Source organism: Populus alba, chromosome 9 (assembly GCF_005239225.2).
Source record: "Populus alba chromosome 9, ASM523922v2, whole genome shotgun sequence".
Classification (NCBI taxonomy): Eukaryota; Viridiplantae; Streptophyta; class Magnoliopsida; order Malpighiales; family Salicaceae; genus Populus; species Populus alba.
In genome coordinates this window covers 12,190,488-12,205,180 of record NC_133292.1, presented here as the reverse complement: position 1 = coordinate 12,205,180, position 14,693 = coordinate 12,190,488, and the positions used below count along the sequence as shown (strand labels likewise).

The window sequence follows — 14,693 nt, the reverse complement described above, 5'->3', positions numbered from 1 at the left end:
AACCTTTCAAAACCTTTTCTTTTCTTTTTTATTTCTATACTATTCGGAGTGACACAATCTTTTAAAATATGATTTTCCAAGATTTTTCTTCAACTATACTATTTTCCAAATAAATTTTATTTTTCTTCAACTGTACTATTTCCCCAAATAAGTTAGTACCTAATCATGCAATCTATCACAACTCCTATGTTATGGCGTGCATGCAATGCATAGACGTATCAAATCAACAATCTCCATACTAGCTGAAACTTCAAACAAAAATCTGTTCAAAAAAAGAAAAACGAAGCAAAAATCATGACTCAGCTAAGTGTCTTGTAACATTAAATGACACGCTGAAACCAATTGTTCTTCAAAAGCAGATTTTCTAGCTAGCATTGACAGGCTTAGTAGTGAGTCCAAAATCATAGGGGAAGAGGGGATCGTAATGAGAGTCACCAACATTCATAGGGAGCTGATCAACGGTCTTGAACCAAGTCCGGGGCAGCTTTCCAGTAAATCCATAATCCCCGAAAAGCACATCTGCTACTCCTTGGCCTTCAGTGCCTGGCAACCAGGCAGCAACAAGAGCATCGATTTGTGAGTCATAGGGCTCAATTACTACTGGACGGCCAGATACTGTGACCACAACGCACTTAACATTGCCGCAGATATTGACGATCGTACTTGGACCTGGTTCAGCTATGGTCAGGTTCAAACTGTCTCCGGCTGTCTCAGCATAAGGAGTCTCTCCGACCACAACAATGGCATAAGAGAAGTTGTTGGACTTGACGAAATCAGCATCAGGGTTCTTGCTGTAGACGATTTCTGTGCTTGGATCAGCAGCAGCTGAGATACCACTTAAGATGGTGGTTCCTGCTCATTGTGCGATAGGACAAGTTCCATCAATACTGCTACTATTATATTTGAATTCAAGAGAAGCGTGCTTGAAATGGAAGCAAGAAGGAGAAGCATTTTAATTATACCAGCAGTGTAATTGTTGCCATCAACTCCTTGCCAAGTTGCAGTCCATCCTCCACATTGATACCCCATATTGTTGGCATGGCTTCCGGCTACAAGGATCCTAGATGCTTTTTTAGGGAGGGGTAGAACTGGAGCATCCGCGTTCTCTCCATTCTTCAACAGCACGAGTGACTTCCTCACAGCTTCCCTTGCCAAATCTCTGTGAGCCTGTTTTCATACCAAGTGGAGAGTTTTCAGACAAATAAGTAATCTCCTGAAATGGGAAAGGAATGCTTAGATTGAGACATATAAAGCTACCTGGCTTCCGAGCTGGTCAACCAAGGTCTCATCAGCTAAGGGAGTCTCAAATAGACCTAAAGTGAATTTCACTCGCAAAATCCTCCTGGCAGCATCATCAATACGGTCCATGGAAATGTAATTGTTATTTACTAAGTCAGTCACAATATTGATGAACTCAGTATGGTTGTATGGAACCATGATCTGAAACACACGTTAAAGCTTCAATGTCAAGAAAAGCAGCAGCTCTAATCAACAAGAACAAAAAACATTTTGTTTGACAAGAGTAGGCAAGTTTCTGCTAGTCTTTGAGAATAGAGACGTAGGAATCAACTAACCATGTCAATTCCGGCTGAAATTCCTTTCAGAACTGACTCTGTGTAGTTTGAATGAGGTGGGTAAGTAATCCTGTCAATACCCTCCCAATCAGAGATGACAAAACCCTGTGACGTTCAAAAAATAAGGCAAAATGTTAGAACTGTTTGCTTTTCTTAATATTCTATGACTTAGTTTTGGATACATAATTTAACAAAAAACATGAGAAATTTAACTAAGCAGTACCCTGAACTTGAGGGTATCCTTGAGAACAGTCTTGACAAGGTAACGATTGGCATGCATCTTCTGTCCATTCCAGCTTGAGTAAGAAACCATAACAGTTGAGACACCCTTGATAATGGAGTGAAAATAAGCTGGCATATGAATGCTCATCAATCCATGGTAGCCAATAACAGTATTGTTCTCGTTAATGCCCTTGGTGGTGCCCCCATCGCCAACAAAGTGCTTCGCACAGGCCGCAACTTTGTCCCTGTAACAAGGTTAGCATTTTAGTTTGATAAAAACATAAGAGTCCATTCCCATCTAAGTAACTGAATAAAAAACTAGAACCTTGATTTCAAAAGTTGGATAACAGTTGCTAGGCTATCCTCCGATAGAGATATCTGTCGTGTTCCAGAGATTGAAAAGGTATACGAATCATTGGAAAATCATAATACACGTAAATTAATATAGATCATCTAGGAAAAGGATTTTGTTGACTTTTTATTTGCGAAGCTGTAAAAACATAACCTCAATATAAAGCTTTATGGTAAGAACAAATATTTCCTTCAGTTATTTTTATTCTATTATATTTAATTTATGAGATTAAATATTATCTTTAATGATTTCATTATTATTATTTGATATAAAAAATTAAATATCATCTTTAATAAAAAAAAATATTAAATATTTAAGGCTTTTTGGTAAGAATACATGTTTCCTTTAGTTATTTATATTTTATTCTATTTAATTTAAGAGACTAAATATTATCTTTAATTGTTACGTTTTTCTTATTTAATCTAAAAAATTAAATATTATCTTTAACAATATTTTTTTAAAAATATTTAGAGTATGCTTGGTTTTATAATGGGCATTCTCAAATTTAAATCTGCTTCTGAAGCTGGTTTTGGTAAGTAGGTTTCATTTACAGGGCAAGGGGAAGCACAATCAATGAAGCAGTTATCAGGGGGTCAGAAAACTGTGGTAGCCCTGACATTGATATTTGCCATGTGATCTTGTTTTGGCTATTGTTTTGGCTATTGGTATGGAGTCTAAATCTGCTTCTCAAGATCCTGCTCCCTTTTATCTTTTTGATGAGATAGACGCAGCACTAGATCCCCAGTACAGGGCTGCTGTTGGAAGTATTTTGCCTTCATGTCGCGCTTCTAGATGCTTTCTCCCGTATAAAATTCACGCGCAAGCTGTTTTCCTTTGGTGAGGAAGTAATATTCCACGAAAATCAAAGAACAGTTCGAGCACGTGCTCTCAATGAAGGGGCAGCGTGAAGACCACGGCACTGCAGTTTATAATAATAGGCCTCCACAAGTAGCAAATAATAAATTATGATGTAATTGTAAATCCTTCTAAAATTGTTAAGTTGTTGACGTGGACGTAAAAATATTCCAAAATGGCTGCCAATGCAAAGGTTGGGTTATTCCAAGGAGGGACTTTTCTTTTCATTGTCTGTTTGTCCTATAGCTCGGCTGGTCCTGCTGGAGTTTACTATGATAAAGTCATTTTTTAGTAGCCTGCCTCGTTTGTTTTCGATGAAGCTACACGGTAGGTTCCAGTGGTGTTTGGCCAGTTTTTTTATGCTTATGTTTTTGAAGACAACACCCAAGCCCTGGTAAAATGTATCCTTTCACTGCAATGGAGGAAGGAAACAGTGCGTGCATGAACTACATCTTGTTAGAGAATCAATTCAACTTAATTTCGGAAGGTTTTCAATTTCAATTTTAAGTATAACATATCGGTGTAGTTTTCAATCTCTTTTAAATATATATTATGTTATTTTTTTAAGTATAACATTTTCATGTTTGATGTCTATATATGCCATTTTCATTTTATTTCTCGCATTTACTAGCTCTATTCGTCCCTGCTTGTGGTCTTGAGCCCACCGCCCCTACAGCTAGCTAGGTGGAATCCAATGTTAATTTCTAGGTCTAGTGTCACTTATTTTAAGCTTGATGTTAACATCCATTATAATATATAAAAATGGTTATGTTGACGAAACATGAAACCTTCAACAGTTCATTCACCCAACCCAACTTACAATGATAAGACATGCATGTTTTTAATGGCATTTAATACTATGCTATTTTTTTAAGTATTACAAAATAATTGGCCTCATGGGACCACAGACGTCGGTCCACACCAGTTACATGCCAGCGGATATGGTCACCATAAGATATCAACGAAGAAGTTGAGAGGTCGGAGTAAGAGCATCACAGAAAGAAGAGCAGTACCTGAACCAAGAGGGATTTTTTTACTACTGTTAAGTTTTAAAATCGTAACCTATTGTAATTGTCTTGTAGGTTAATTTATGGGTAAAGTCCCAAGCTCTCCACTGTTTCTGCTGTGGCAAATACCCTATGGAGCTCGGCTGGTCCTGTTGAAGTTTACTAGCTATGATAAAGTTATGTTCATAGGAAGTAAATTTTCCAATGACATAACTTTGTTAATACCATATCCATTTTTATTGAGGAAAGGGAACCTTAGCTTGCAGAAACAATAAAATTTTCCAATATGGCTGCCTTTGTGGGGTATACTGTATTCTCAGGAGGGACTTTTCTTTTCCCTGTTTTTTTCTCCTAGTGGTTTCTTTCACATAATTTATTTTAGTCTTCATGATCCATTAATTACTAGGGCCTCATTGACTCATGACTTCGGATGGGATGTTTTCCGAACTTGAAAGAATAGAAAACTAAATAAAATAAATCTAATTACATCACAGTTGGGTTAATTTTGGATTGCCATGGAAGAAAGATCGAAGAAAGGACTCGCAAGACTTCATTGACCTGATCATCTCGGAACTGGTCATATGATGAGTGTTTTCTGTCAGACTCGCTTAGCTATATATTGTCTACCAGGAAATGAAGATGCACAATTAAAAATTAGCGGGAGAGAGTTGGTTTGGAGCTTCTTTGTATCCATATAGTAAGTTGGGTGGTGGTGTATAGGTAATGATGCTTCAGAGGTGGGTGTTTTTGCTGATGATGTTGCTGCTAGTGGCTGCAGTAACAGGAGCAACAGCAAATCCAGATGTGAGAGATGGCTGCCAAGAAAGGTGTGGGGATGTTATTGTTCCTTACCCGTTTGGGATTGGGGAACAAAGATGTGCCATGAATGCAAACTTCTTTCTAAATTGCACTTCTGCTGATGAACTGTGGTTTGGAGAGAACATGCCTGCTCGCAATATATCATTGCTGAATGGCACACTCACTGTTGGCATTGATACATCGTTCGATTGCTATGACAAGTCAGGGCTGCAGTCGGGGCTTTTCAATCAGTCTATCTCACTTGGATCAGGCCCCTTCACATTTTCAGACTCTCGAAATGTTTTCACAGCAGTTGGTTGTGATACCATTGCCATGGTGATCAACGACGAGGTGACATTCGGGGCGGCTTGTCTCTCTTTATGCACTGAAAATGTTAACATGTCAAAGAATAATTCCTGCTTGTTGAGAATAGAAATATTTCAGTGTATAAAATAGGAATTATAGAAACATGTGTTATGTATTTAGTTATTGTTATTCTCTGCTGCAAGGTCAGTAACTGATTCCTGACATGTAGGAATCAGTTACAACCTCTTGCTTAGCCTTTGTGTATAAATACACTGCCCATCATCAATGAAGAATTAATTCAGCCAAATCAATCTTTTCTACATAAGGTTTTACATGGTATCAGAGCAGGTTGTCATCACTGCCAATTAGTTTTTTTTGTTTCACTGAAATCATCAATCTAGCAGCACCATTTTCTGCTTTTTTCATCATCTCGTTCTCATCACAATATCCTTATCCAGCAGTCATCTTTTCTGCTATTTTCATCAAAACCAATCCTCTCATACTCATCAAAAATGGCCAATACAGAATCATCATCCAATCTGGAGACTAGTCTAGATCATTCAAAGGAAAGCTTCTCAAACCCATTTTTCACACACCATTCAGATCACCCAGGTTTGGTTTTAATTTCCAAACCATTAAATGGGGATAACTATTCCACTTGGAAGAGGGCTATGACCCTAGCTTTGAATTCCAAAAACAAGCTAAATTTTGTCAATGGTTCGATACAAATCCCTTCAGCAGAAATTGATCCGGAGGGATATGCAGCCTGGTCTAGATGCAATGATATGGTCCATTCTTGGATCATCAACACTCTGAATCCAGAGATTTCAGATAGTGTAATCTACTATTCTACAGCTCATGAAGTGTGGGAAGATCTTCATGAACGTTTTTCTCAAAGCAACGCACCAAGGATTTTTGAAATCCAGCGTGACATTGCTTGTTTCAAGCAGGAGCAGCTTTCGGTTTCAGTGTATTACACCAAATTAAAGGGACTGTGGGACGAACTAGCTTCCTATAGTGATTCTCTACATGCAGCACAACAGGATCAACAAAAGCTTATGCAATTTTTGATGGGTCTACACGAATCTTACACTGCTGTTCGTGGACAAGTGCTGCTGATGAATCCCCTCCCTTCGATTCGGCAAGCTTATTCCCTTGTTACCCAGGAAGAAAAGCAACGCCTTCTAAGCTCGACGCACACAATCAGTGACTCCATTAACAGTGCTGCCATGGCTGTTCAAGGAAGAAATAACAGACCCATTGACAGAGGAGAACGAACCCACCACCCCGTTCGTTCTCAAGGACGATTTGAGCAAGACAGGGATAATTTTGGTGGTGGACGACGGTTTGACAACAACAATGACCGAAGGAATTTTGGACCAAGACGGGGACGCCCCCAATGTTCTCACTGTGGAGATCACGGTCATTGGGTGCAGACTTGTTACGAGCTCCATGGCTACCCAACTGGACACCCAAAGGCAAGAAATCACCAGGGGAGGCGTTTTAATGGTGGTGGTGGTGGCCAACGATACACTGCCAATCATGTGGCAGCAAATTCCTTTAAACACGATGAGAGGGTGGACGACAAGTCGTTTCATGTGGCAGCCAATTCATCTCAGCACACTCAGAGGGTGGACGACAGGTCGGTTGGAATTTCTGAATTCCAATTGAAACAGCTCCTCTCTCTTCTCAATGATAAGCCCGAATCCAGTGGTGCAAAACCCCCTGCAGTGACTAAACCAGGTTTGCCCACCATTGCTTCGCGCAATTGGATTATTGATAGTGGGGCAACTGACCACATATCCTCATCACCATTTAATTTTCAGCGGCAAACTAATTATCCTTTGCCTCCTGTATTACTGCCTAGCGGGGCAACTGCGGATATTGTTACAAAGGGCTCACTGCCTTTGAATTCTTGTTATTATTTGCATGACGTACTGTGTGTCCCCACATTCAAAGTTGACTTGATGTCAGTCAGCCGATTGACAAGAAATTTGAATTGCTCAATAACGTTTTTTCCTTATTGGTGTATTTTGCAGGATCTGGCTACGAGGAGGATGATTGGTTTGGGTAAACAGCGTAACGGACTCTACTACTTGGTGAAGATAGCGACAAAGAACTCTATGGTACAACCTACCCCACCATCTCACCAAACAGTCTGCAACCTCACCATCTCATCAACTGATCTGTGGCATAAGCGTCTCGGCCACATCTCACCCAAGAACTTAAGTTTCCTTGCTCAGCAATTTTTAAATTTTTCGGTTCAGTCTAGTCATGTTTGTTCTATTTGTCCTTTAGCTAAACAGAGTCGTTTGTCTTTTAATTCGAGTGAGATTTCAACTATTAAACCTTTTGAATTAATACATTGTGACATTTGGGGTCGTTATCGACATCCTTCTATTTCTGGTGCATATTATTTTCTTACCATCGTTGATGACTTCACACGTTTCACGTGGATTTTTTTAATGCGTCACAAGTCGGAAGCTCAATCTCTTATAAAACAATTTTTTTGTTATGTTTTCACACAGTTTGATACTTTTATTAAAACTTTTCGAAGTGACAACGGTGGTGAATTTATTTCACTTCGTTCATTTTTTCAAGATAAAGGTGTTATTTTTCAACATTCCTGTGTTTACACGCCTCAACAAAATGGGGTTGTGGAACGCAAACATCGCCATATTTTGCAAGTTGCTCGGGCTTTGAAATTTCAGGCTCAATTACCAACTCATTTTTGGGGAGAATGTGTTTTGACTGCTGTCCACATTATCAATAGAATTCCTTCCACAGTGCTCCATTTGTCAACTCCGTTTGAACTTTTATACTCAAAAATACCTTCTTTTTCTCACCTTCGGGTATTTGGGTGTTTAGCTTATGCTACCAATGTTCATCCATCACATAAATTCGATTTTCGTTCTATTCCTTCAATTTTTGTTGGATATCCTACTGGTCAAAAAGCATATAAATTATATGATTTATCAACTAAAAAAATTTTTACAAGTCGAGATGTGCATTTTCATGAAAATATTTTTCCCTTTTTATCTGCCAAAACCGGCACATCCGCACATTATGGCCCTATTCCTCTCCTGACCCACGGGCCATTTACCTCCAGCCCACCTGATATCAGCCCACCCACACACAGCCCATTTTACCCCAGCTCCCACACTTCATCTCTCCCGCACAGCCCTCCGTCTCTTCCAACCCTCACCGACAGCACCCTGCCACCATCCCTCCCATCACCGACCACCACTACTACCCAACCTCCTCCCATATTACATACTTACACCCGTCGTCCGAAATCCTCCAACCCCGACCCTCCACCATCATGTTCCCATAACATCCCATCCTTACCCCGTGACCTTCCTCGGTCACCTGAACCACCATCACCACCAGTTCAAGTTCGTCGCTCCGGCCGCCACACTGCTCCGCCAGCCAAACTCAAAGATTATGTCTGCTCTACTGTTTCCTCCCACCAATCATCCCCTTGGCAGCCCGGTTCCACCAAAGGTACTCGTTTTCCCATGAGCAATTTCATTTCTTACCATCGTTATACACCTGCAAACCATTTCTTTGTTGGTCAAATCAGTTCAATTTCAGAGCCCCAAACTTATTCGGAGGCTGCTCTTCATCCTGAGTGGCAGGCTGCCATGCAAACCGAGCTCCAGGCTCTGCAAAATAATGGCACTTGGACAGTTACTCCCTTACCGTCGGGCAAGAAACCAATCGGCTGCAGATGGGTTTATAAAGTTAAACTCAATTCAGATGGTTCAGTTGAGCGTTGCAAGGCTCGTTTGGTTGCACAGGGCTTCACGCAAATGGAAGGAGTGGATTACCACGAGACTTTTTCTCCCACTGCCAAAATCATCTCAGTCCGCTGCCTTCTTGCTTTGACAGCTGCCCATGGATGGTCCTTGCACCAAATGGATGTACACAATGCGTTTCTTCATGGAGATTTAACTGAAGAAATTTATATGTCTGTACCACAGGGTCTTCGGCGACAGGGGGAGAACAATCTTGTTTGTCGCCTTCACAAATCCCTATACGGTTTAAAACAGGCATCTCGACAATGGTTCGCCAAATTCTCCGAAGCTATGCTTTCTGCTGGTTTTGTTCAGTCAAAAGCGGATTATTCGCTATTTACCAGAAATCAGGGTATGTCTTTCACCATTCTATTAATATACGTTGATGATATTTTGATCACTGGAAATGACCCCGTGAACATTGCTGCTACTAAACAATTCCTGCATGAACATTTTCATATCAAAGATCTTGGTGATTTAAAATATTTTCTTGGAATTGAGGTATCTACTTCAAAGAATGGAATTTTTGTTTCACAACGAAAATATGCGTTAGAAGTTATTGAGGATGCCGGAATGACAGGTGCTGCTCCTATCAATACTCCTATGGAACAGGGTTTAAAGTTATCAGATAAAGGTCCCCTACTCAAAAATGCAAACCAGTATAGAAGATTGGTGGGTCGGTTGATTTATTTGACTGTGTCAAGACCAGATATAACATATGCCGTGCATGTTTTGAGTCGTTTTATGCATCAACCCAGGAAGCTTCACATGGAAGCAGCTCTTAGAGTTGTGCGATACCTAAAAGGGGCACCCGGCCGGGGGTTATTTTTCTCCTCCAAGAATGATTTGAGGTTGAGAGCCTATTGTGACTCAGACTGGGCAGGATGTCCACTAACTAGAAGATCTACAACAGGGTACTGTGTTTTTCTTGGATCATCATTGATCTCATGGCGATCAAAGCGACAGAAAACAGTTTCGCTCTCTTCCGCTGAAGCAGAATACAGAGCAATGACGGGAGCATGTTGTGAGTTGACATGGTTGCGATGTCTTCTAAAAGACTTGGGAATTTCACACCATGAGTCTGCTTTATTGTATTGTGACAATAAGGCAGCATTGCACATTGCAGCTAATCCGGTGTTTCATGAAAGGACTAGGCATATTGAAATGGATTGCCATTACATCAGAGACAAAATCCGAGATGGCTCCATTACCACACAGTATGTAGACTCTACTCATCAACTCGCAGATATTCTGACCAAGCCACTAGGAAAAGAGTTTTTTGTTCCTATGGTTAGCAAGTTGGGAGTGCAAGATATCCACTCTCCAACTTGAGGGGGAGTGTTGAGAATAGAAATATTTCAGTGTATAAAATAGGAATTATAGAAACATGTGTTATGTATTTAGTTATTGTTATTCTCTGCTGCAAGGTCAGTAACTGATTCCTGACATGTAGGAATCAGTTACAACCTCTTGCTTAGCCTTTGTGTATAAATACACTGCCCATCATCAATGAAGAATTAATTCAGCCAAATCAATCTTTTCTACATAAGGTTTTACACTGCTCAGGTTCTGGATGCTGCCAGACCTCGATTCCCAAGGGTCTCAAATCTCTGGATATTACCATTGGGAGCTTTTCCAACCACACGAATGTTTCCGAATTTAACCCCTGTAGCTTTGCATTCCTTGAGGACAAAGACTCCCTTGACCTGTCGGATTGGCCACTCTCTCGAACTTCAAAACTTAACGATACATCAAATGTTGTGATCGAATGGGTAGCTCAAACCGAGAAATGCGAAAAGGCTCAGGCCAATAAGAGTTCATATGCTTGTGGCATGAATACAAATTGCAATTACTCTGATAATGGTCAAGGATATCGTTGCGAATGCGAAAAAGGGTTCGAAGGAAACCCATATCTTGAACAAGGATGCCAAGGTAAAGTGACAGATGCCTTCAGTAGTTACGTAATTGAAATTAAAAGATTGTTCATTCCTCTTGTCAGATATTGATGAAACAAAACAACTTCTAAATGCGTAGAACTTTTCTAGAATTTATATTCGTGTAGACTAAATTGTATTGAATTAATGTCAATTCATAATTTTTTATGTTTACAGATATTGATGAGTGCAAGGATCCCCAGAAATACACATGTCATGGTAAATGCCACAACACCATTGGGGATTACAAATGTAAATGTTCACTTGGCATGCATGGTGATGGAAAAGTAGGCTGTCAAGGATTTGCTATCACTACCATTATAGCAGGTAAATGTCATTTGCATTTTTCTTCTATACCAGTGGTTGCTATTGCTTGCTTTGACTGCATGCTTCCAGAGCTCCATCTTTAGTACTCAGAGAACCAATAAGTTCCTGTTATTGGATTTTGCTTTGCATACATCCTTTATTCCTCCCTCTCAACACATGAGATTAGCATAGCCACTAAATATGGCATGGAAACGTTTCTGTTCAAGAGATTCATTTGTTTTCCATTGATTTTCTGTATGCAGTCATAGGCGCCATAGTTTCCCTGGTGATTATTTGCCTATTGCTCTTCATGATCTTGAGTAAAAGAAGAAAGGACAAGAACTTCAGAGAAAATGGGGGAACGGTTTTAAAGCATCAAAGAGTAAGGATTTTCAGTGAGGCAGAGCTGACAAAAGCAACCAACAATTATGATGATGATAAAAAACTCGGGGAAGGTGGTTTCGGTTCAGTTTACAAAGGAGTTTTAGCAGACAATACAGTAGTTGCTGTCAAGAAGTCCAAGGGGGTGGACAAAGCTCAGATGAACGAGGATTTCCAACATGAAATCTGCGTTGTTTCACAGGTCAACCACAAGAACGTGGTAAAACTCCTGGGCCTGTGCTTGGAGACCAAAGTGCCCTTACTAGTTTACGAGTTCATCTCAAATGGAACCCTTTTCAAGCACATCCATGACAAAAGGTCACAGGTATTGGCTTCCTGGAGCAATCGTCTGAGGATTGCATCGGAGGCTGCTCTTTCGCTTGATTATTTGCACTCTCTAGCAGACCCTCCAGTTATTCACGGAGATGTCAAGTCGGTGAACATTCTATTAGACGATAATTACACGGCAAAGGTAGCAGATTTTGGAGCTTCGGTGCTTATTTCTCCAGGCCAGACCAATATTTTAGCCACGAAAATACAAGGAACTTTCGGCTACCTGGATCCAGAGTATCTTATGACGGGTAATTTAACTGAAAAAAGTGATGTGTATAGCTTTGGGGTAGTTCTTGTGGAGCTTCTCACAGGGGAGAAGCCGAACTCAAATGCCAAGTCAGGAAAGAAACGGAACTTTATTCAGTACTTCAACTCAGCATTGGAAAATAATGATCTTATTGGGATTTTGGATTTTCAAGCAGCTGATGAAGCTGAGATGGATGAGATTGAAACTGTTGCTGAGCTTGCTAAAAGATGTCTGAATAGCATAGGAGTAAACCGCCCATCCATGAAGGAAGTGTCAGAGGAGCTTGCTAAGCTGAAATCCCTTAATCAGAAATCATGGGCCCAGCAAAATAGCGAAGAGACAGAGCACTTGCTAGGCCAATCATCACAATCTTTTCCGCAACAACGCAAGTCCTCCCACGAGTCAATCCCAAACTGTCATATCCTTCGAGATTGAAAAAACTACACCGATAGCATTTAAAAATTGGAATTCGCCAAGGAAACATGCTGCACTTTCGGAACTGGCCAAGAAACTGTTGTCAAGCGTGTACTAAATAGTTTGTTTGATTAAGTTGCAGCTTTATTGGTAGTGATTGAGTATTATTGTCTCCAGGATCCTGCAAGCTCAACATGTTTCTGGATTTATCCTTCCTTTTTTCATCATGTAAAATAAAAATCGTGGGCTTACAGGATAAAGATCATAATAAAGCGATTAATTTACCTTGCATGGTAGATTTTGTGGAACCAAGGACCGAAATGCCATTCCTGAGATGTGATATAAAGATCATAATAAAGCGATCAACATGATTTAGGACGATGCTAGACCAATTCAACGTAGCACTTAATTTGGACTTTGTGATTGTAGCGGACTTTCTGGACTTCAATAAGGAACCCATCTTAGGTTCACTTATTCAAGGACTTGCATTCTCACGGAGAAGAGTGATGATTTGCCTGGCAAAGATTATATCTCCACTATTTTTCTGACCGCACAAGCATTCATGAAGTGCTGTTAGCCTAGATAACTCGTCAGATACTTCATGCTTGGCCTATTTACACCCTGCTATTTGTGCATCTATTTTGCAAGCCCAGCAACCATTTCTATCTCCTCCGGTTCTTCTTTAGCTACCTCAAAATCTAAAATTTTAAGGAGATGATTGTTTTCCAATGATGAGATGAAAATGATGTTACACTTCTCTCCAGGCATTAGAGTTTGGCTTATGTCCTGTCAGAAGTTCCACGAGAACTGCTCCGAAGCTGAAGACGTCACTCTTTACTGTTAAATTACCTAGTATTTTTTTTTTGCTATATCAGCTTCACCTAGTGAAATCAGCTATGAAGCTCCAAAATCAGCTATCTTTACTGTGAAATCTTGACATCCCCATAAACGATTGGAGGGTTTGCTAAAGAATGCAAATAATCAAGGTGCAAGTGCAGTCCCAGCAGCTACTCTCGAACGGTTTGTCCGAGTTCTCAACACTTGAGACTTTTATCATGGATATGATGAAAAGGGGTTCCGTTAGAGATGAATTTGTAAACTAGTAAAGGCTCTTTGGTCTGCAAAAATAGTCCGAGTAGCTTTTAACCACGTTCTTGCGATTGACTTGTAGCCAATTTCATGCTGAAATTCCTCGTTCATTTGAGCCTGTTCTACTCCCTTAAACTTCTTGACTGCAAGTTGGGTATAATATGGTAAAACTCCTTTTTATACGCAGCCAAAACCACCTTGGCCAAGTTTCTGGTGATCATCATAATTGTTCGTTGCTTTTGCCACCTCTGACTTACTCTAAATCCTTTCTCGCTGATGCTTTAAAACCATACCCCCATCTAATTTCTCAGTTCTCATACTAGGAGTAGGGTGTGTGTATGTGTGTAGGGACGGATCAATTAATATATAATCTACAATTATAGGGAAAAACTTATCAAAACTGTTAATAGATGTATCTTTGAAGCATATATAAAAGGTGAATTTATCTAATCACAAGAATCTCAAATCCAAATGTTTGTTTATAAAGAAGTTATTTTGATTTTTTTCCGCATGTTAAGAAATTCAGCATGGGGTAGTAGTGAATCAATAAGGATAACTGCATTTACATGTAGAATCCAAGAATTAATGTGTGCTAGCTGCCCGGAGGGCTGAAGACTAGATTACCTGAAGCTACTGTGGCGATACCACAGATGACCATCTTCTTTAGTTCTGATATAATATTGCCTTGATCAATGAGGCAACCTTTCAAAGATACTGTGGCACAATCTTTTAAAATATGATTTTCCAAGATTTTTTTTCGACTATACTATTTTCCAAATAAAATTTTTCTTTCAACAATACTATTTCACCAAATAAGTTAGTACCTCATCATGCAATCTATCCAAAAATAACAAGTTTCTAGCTAACATAACTCCTATGTTATGGCATGCAATGGATAGACATATCAAATCAACAATCTCCATACTAGCTGAAACTTCAAACAACAATCTGTTCACAAAAAGAAAAAACAAAGCAAAAATCATGATGTGATGTTTTGTATTAAAGGGATAGGAAAAGCCTAGAAACCCTTGAAGGCTTAGATGTAGGAATAAATTAAATGAGGGGTTATAGTAGTAAT

The 14,693-nt window shown here is 39.8% G+C and overlaps 1 protein-coding gene and 1 pseudogene across 1 annotated transcript; one reads left to right on the top strand and one right to left on the bottom strand.

The window, feature by feature from the left end:
• Window positions 1-364: 364 nt before the first annotated feature.
• Window positions 365-1,437, bottom strand: LOC118032336 (uncharacterized). The gene is made up of 3 exons (XM_073411263.1): window positions 1,258-1,437; window positions 963-1,173; window positions 365-852 (listed from the first exon to the last, which is right to left on the bottom strand). The coding sequence occupies exons 1-3, from the start codon at window positions 1,435-1,437 to the stop codon at window positions 365-367; spliced, it is 879 nt and encodes a 292-aa protein (XP_073267364.1).
• A 3,086-nt stretch (window positions 1,438-4,523) lies between these two features.
• LOC118032429 (wall-associated receptor kinase 2-like) lies at window positions 4,524-12,644 on the top strand (annotated as a pseudogene).
• Window positions 12,645-14,693: the final 2,049 nt, after the last annotated feature.